Raw genomic sequence first — 6,779 nt, forward strand, 5'->3', positions numbered from 1 at the left:
TAAATATTACTTTAATTTCAGGTTAGGGTACTTCACAATGAGTACCTGGAATTACACAAATAAGCCTTATTTCATCCTAATGGGTCTGACAGACTCCAAGGAGATCCAGCTGGTCCTCTCTGTGCTGTTTCTCCTGATATACCTGGTCACTGTGCTGGGCAACATAGGCATGATGCTCATCATCCATCTAGATGCCCAGCTTCACACCCCAATGTACTTCTTCCTCACCCATCTGTCATTCCTTGACCTCAGTTACTCAACTGTCATCACACCCAAAACTTTAGCAAATCTGCTGACTTCCACTAAGAACATTTCCTTCATGGGCTGCTTCACTCAGATGTACTTTTTTGTCCTTTTGGCAGCCACTGAGTGTTTCCTTCTGTCGTCCATGGCCTATGATCGGTATGTAGCTATCTGTAATCCTTTACACTATTCAGTTGTTATGTCCAACAGATTCTGCAGTGCCCTCCTCACTGGGTCATACGTGTTTGGAGCTCTGGATTCCACTGTCAATATGTTATGCATGGGCACACTAGATTTCTGCAACTCCAATATCATCCATGACTTTTTCTGTGACACGTCCCCACTTATAGCCCTGTCTTGCAGCAATACACATGATATTGAATTCATTATATTCACTTTTGCTGGTTCCACCCTACTCTTGTCCCTTATCACAATATCTGCATCCTATGTGTCCATTCTCTCTACTATTTCGAAGATCAATTCCACTTCAGGAAAACAGAGGGCTTTCTCAACTTGTGCCTCTCACATCCTGGCAGTCACCATATTTTACGGTACCATGATCTTTACTCATTTAAAATCAAATAAATCCTTCTCCTTGGGAAAGGATGAAGTGGCTTCTGTTTTTTACACTATTGTGATCCCCATGCTGAACCCACTCATTTATAGTCTCAGAAACAAGGAAGTGAAATGTGCTGTTGTTAGAATTATAAAGAAAAGAGAGAGAACTCTGGATAAATAAGTTAATATTTATGCTAAGAATTTGGCTTTCCATTGTTCACATTGTCCCCTTGGCCTCTCTCCCTAAAATAAGCAAAAGTATTTATTTTTATATATTGGGGGAGTTTCCATATACAGCATTTCTTAGAAACTCCGATCTATGTGTTTTTATTTTATTTTATTATTAAATATTACTTATTTTTAACATATACTTTTAGATTATTACACATATATTCAACAAGCTACCTACAGCAAGAAGAACCATGAAACAGTCAGGAATTAATGTAAATGTTACATTCTTAGTGTTTTGGCTATTTGTATTTGGCAATCTTGAAGAAAATATCTTTCCTATCTTGGTGAGTCTAAAATTCTGAATGTAAATCAATATCTATCATATCTCATCCTTATCAACCTAAAACATCTATCTAGACCTAAAAATATCTTAACGCCTAAACAACTAAGCTTAATTGCAAAACTAAACTATCTGGTCTTCAACCCCATCAGAGACTAGAGAAGGAATAAAATTCAGTATTTATTTTTATATTTTGGGGGAGTTTCCATACATAGCATTTCTTAGAAACTCCCATGAATGTATTTTTAAAAGCCCATTTTATTATAGAAAGTATAATAGAAACACAATGCAACTATCTGGTTTTATGGGCAACTGCTGTGAAAATTAGAGGATGCTTTTTCAATTCTTAAGTCTATACCATGCTCAAACCTTAAGTTATTAACATGTGATTAGGACAATTTTCAAAATGACCACAGTGTCAGATGGCATCCTCTTGTAGTGTGAAATGGAAAATTCACAGGATTTTTAATCCTCAATTTCACCTGCAGTAGAGAAGTATAATTCCAAACAATGTTTTAAGATGATGTATGAATTCTTCGAGACATAATTACAAATGCCATCTATTAACATTATAAGACTTACATTTCTTGGCATATATGAATGCATATTGCTTTTCATGAAGAAATTATAACTTGCATATGAAGACTGACTGATGTTTTTGGAAATTATTTTCAGTTAAGCTAAATAACAAACATAATTATCTAAAAAGAAAAATAATCAGTATTTACAAAGTTTGAATTCAAAGTAAGTTATTAAAGAAGAATTAAGTTAAAGGCAAATATTGGTTACAACTTAGAAGCCAACATTTTACCAAATAGGAACACTGTAACAATTATTAATATTTTGGCACATGTTCTTCTGAATTAAATATAGGTATCTGTGTGATACATAAAGTTATTATTTTCTCCACACTCTTCTGCTTTCATCTTCATTTATGTGGCTTATTTTAAGTGATGAGCTGTCTTTGTATACTCTTTGAAGTTTCACATTGTCAGTAAATGCACAAAATTCGCATCTTACATTGCTTTGAATATCATACATTGTAAATTTACCAAGTCTGAAATCTACATGTTGCAATATTCTTCTGTACATGTTTCTGTCAACTGTTTTAGAAATGTAACCACTACGATGGGTATCAAAAGTATACTTAATCATTGTCCTTGATCTGTTTTTGTTTGTTTGTTTGCATGTTTTGTTTGTTTGTTTTGAGACAGGGTTTCTCTGTGTAGCCTTGCGTGTGCTGGACTCTCTTCACAGACCTTTCTGGCCTTGAACTAACAGAGATTTGCCTGCCTCTGCGTCTCTAAGTGCTGGGATTACATGCCTGGTTGATCTGGTTAATTTTAAAATTTATTTAAAAATAAGTTTATGAGATGAGAAAAAAGCTGTGATATGCAATTTACTAGACAAAACATAACTCCTGAGACCACAAAATATAGCAGCAGTGTATTTCTCTACTGAGTAGGCCTTACAATGATCCCCTCAACCAGAAAACATGAAAAGAAGTGCCCAGAGGAGTCTAGTTTTCATGGTTGAACTCTCTGCTTATGATGAACTTAAGTGGAGAGCTCATTGCCTTAAATTTAATACACAACTTTTAACTTACAATAGTCCAACGTATGAACCCAATCCAGCTGTTACAACAGAGCCCTGATTAAGTGAAATTGGTCACAAAATGAAAACGAAAATAACTTTAGAAAAGGGTTTGGCAGTAAGAATAGAGAATGAAAAGCATGGAAATACACACACAGACACACACATAGACACACACAGACACACACAGACACACACATAGACACACACAGACACACACAGACACACACATAGACACACACAGACACACACACAGACACACACACAGACACAGACACACACACACAGACACACACATAGACACACACAGACACACACACAGACACACACACAGACACACACACAGACACACACAGACACACACACAGACACACACAGACACACACACAGACACACACACAGACACAGACACACACACACAGACACACACAGACACACACACACAGACACGCACACACAGACACACACACACAGACACACACACACAGACACACACAGACACATGCACACAGACACACACAGACACACACACACACACACACACACACTCACACACACACAGACACACACACACACGTATATGTATTTGCCAAAGGGAAAAATTAAAAACATTAAAAATCTCAAAATTGAAAATAAATGTAACTCAATGACTCATTTATTACACCTTTTATTATACTTGGTAAAGATGGATTTGACATAGAATTCACAATAGATTTATAGTTTGTTATATGCTATATACATTTTCTGATAAAAGATTAACAATTTTTATTAATACAATTTTAACTTTTTATCCTATATTCAGAATTGTGGTTTTCTGTTTAAACATTATTTTAGAAAACATAGTTCCTGTTTCCTAGTGTTTAATTTTTGTTTATAATCTCTAGTACTCAATATTATTAAACATTTTTCAAGCCATCTGGTATAACTGATGAGTTATTAATTTCATCATTTTTCTAAATTGTTCTTATTGCTTAAGCCAAGTGAAAATGCTCTACTTCAGTGGATAATAATTTTACAATTGTTCATTTTTTCAAAGTGGCACCTAATTTAATTAAATTGCCTAAATATCTATATATTCCTACCCTTTATTTACCCCTTTTCAAAAATGGCTTTATTTTATAGGAACCTCGTAGACTGCTATGTTTCTTTATTTTTTCTTTGGTATATATGTTGTTCAGAATGTACACATATTCTTAGTCCAGTTTGTTTATGTTTGTGATTAGAAATAAGAATTAAATACACTTTTACTGATTGCTCATAATTGTGGCTTGTTTATAATAACCAACTTGCTGTTTCCGTTTATATTTTTCCTCTTACTATTTGAGATAGAAGGGTCTCTCACTGAACCTGGAACTCACCAGTAAGGCTATACTAACTGGCCAGCCATCACTAGCTTTCTTTCCATGTCTGGTTTCACTAATATGGAGATAATATGCACATACCTGGCACGGCTTTACACATGGGTCATAGGGCCAACACTTAGTCCCTCATTCTTACATGGGGTGCACTTCAGAAGCTGAGTTATCCTTTGTGATTTCATGTATGATATATATATATGACGTAGCACTACTTTGTTGTCAAAATTTAGGAAACTTATACTATCCATCTGTATTTTTTTTAATTTAGGCAACAGAATGTGTAACTTGTAGAACATATCTAATGAGTAAATTGTTAAGTTCTAATTAAAATAAGATATTTTTGGCCCTATATGTATGACAAAAATGTGTAGGGTGGCCATATAATTATAATTGCTTCTCAATATGAAGGACGTGTATTTGTCTTGTACTTTGATGCTCACACCCTTGCATGCTCTACTTCATACTGGGTGCTGAAATAGTCTCAGCATGAAATTTATATCATGATGTTATGCCAAAATGAGAACATAGTATAAACATTAATTTTAGAAAGACTATGATATATCTTGGGAAATATTGTCCTTGTTTATGAATAATTCTTCTATAAGTTGGATGTCATGTGACATGTCTGTAGTCCTAGCACTTGTAATTCAGAGGCAGGAGTCTTGTCGTTTATATGAGGACATACTAGACAACATAAAGAGGAATAGGACAGCCATGTACAGAGCGAGAGCATGTCTAAAATAATGAATAATAATAACAATACAAAGATCTAGCAAAAAGAAGGAAATTGATGACAAAATAATCATTTTAAAATATATTTAGAGGGCTGACATGATGGCTGAGAAGGCAAAGTGATTATCAGAAACATGTCATCAGGTCCAAGGCTCTTCATCCATAAGATTCAGACAAGATCACACGGACATATGACCATCTTATGCATTAATTACATGGGAGCTTCCTCAATATCACCCACCACACACTCAAGATAGGATTTCTCTGAGTATGCCTTGGTTGTCCTGGACTTACCTTGAAAACACAGAGTTCTGGCTGCCTCTGTCTCCTGCAGTGCTAGAATTAAAGGGTTGTGCCACCAAGCCCAACTTCTGTTACATTTTAAGGAAGACATTTGACATAAATAGGTTTTTATTCAATATTTTTCTTGATAAAAATTCTCCGTTCCATTTTTTCTTACCACTGAAAATGTAATTGTATTTATGTCTGAAAAATGTCTCTATTCCATACTAACTAAAAAAGACTTAATTTGATAAGCATGTGACCTTAATTAGCCTATAGTTTCTGTCAAAATATATATTCTGTCATTGTAGGGCAGTAGAAAAGATGGTACAGTGATCATGTATTTTATTTTCAAAATTGTAGGTGAAAGAAAAGAACTCTAGAATTAGCCACTGAAGGCTTGCCAAATTACTGCTTAGAATTTGTCTCATGAGGATGAGCACATGCTTAATGGTGCTCAAGACCCTCACATGATGAACCCTGGAGTTATCAACCTACACTTGCCAGAATAAATATAGAGTAAATCTGTAAATGTGTTGGGGCCATATCCTCCTAAGAATTTCCATTTGACCAAGATTTGTATGATAGGGCAACTTATTTACCAGTTAAAAAATATAAATGCTCCATGATTGGAAATATCACTCTACAGGAAAATGAATGCAACAGTACAGAGGTTTTTATTTAAATACCTTTAAATAGATTTCCTCTTGTATTGAAAGAAAACATTAGGAGTTTATTCAATTGTAGGGTTGTGATGTGTAAATATTTTTTTCCTCAGCATTTTGGCTCACTGTAAATATTCTTACAGTTAGAATGTTTTAGATCAGCTAAAGTAAAACCAGGTGATTTATTAGCTAAAGCATGCACACATCGTTTAGTGCTTATACAAATAATGGCAGGATTTGCAAAATGGAATAGAAGGGTATCCTAGATATGACCATGGTTTTGACAAGTAAGTTAAGTAGAAATTTAGTTGTAATTGTCAGGTGACCAAAACTGAAATAATCCATAAATTAATACATGTCCTAGTGAAACCAATTAAGGTCCTTCAAACTTAAGTCTATATACAATTAATATTAAAGTATTGCAAAGAAATAAGGCATAAATTATATATTTGTCCTGCTTTCTTTATTCATATTTTTTTATAAATAGTGTTGTGGTGACCTGAATATAATCTTTGAGTCAAATAAAATGCATCAAGTCCTAGAGTCAGCATGTATGTGCAGTAAAATTACATGTTACCAGAAAATTACACCCTAGTTCACATACCTAACGTCAATAGGTAATGGATGTATCTAGAATATAACCTTACAGCTGTGTGAAATGTGACATTAAAGGACTTCATTTAGAATATTACTAAGTTAATTAAATCCCAAGGTATGTTTATATTTATAACATATTCAAATATCATCTCAGACTTTTTCTTTCTTTCTTTTCTTTCTTTTTCAAAGAAAGTTTATCAAAAATCATTTATTTGAGTGTTCCACACAAAAGACATGCCC

General features: G+C 34.1%; 1 protein-coding gene across 1 annotated transcript; it reads left to right on the top strand.

Annotated features, from left to right (window-relative positions):
* The first annotated feature begins 37 nt into the window (after window positions 1-37).
* LOC127207609 (olfactory receptor 8H1-like) lies at window positions 38-982 on the top strand. Its single transcript, XM_051167043.1, has one exon. The coding sequence runs from the start codon at window positions 38-40 to the stop codon at window positions 980-982; it is 945 nt and encodes a 314-aa protein (XP_051023000.1).
* Window positions 983-6,779: the final 5,797 nt, after the last annotated feature.

This window comes from Acomys russatus, chromosome 24, assembly GCF_903995435.1.
Source record: "Acomys russatus chromosome 24, mAcoRus1.1, whole genome shotgun sequence".
Taxonomy (NCBI): Eukaryota; Metazoa; Chordata; class Mammalia; order Rodentia; family Muridae; genus Acomys; species Acomys russatus.

Coding starts and splice junctions, on each gene's coding strand:
- LOC127207609 (XM_051167043.1), top strand. CDS start 38: ATGAGTACCTGGAATTACACAAATAAGCCTTATTTCATCCTAATGGGT.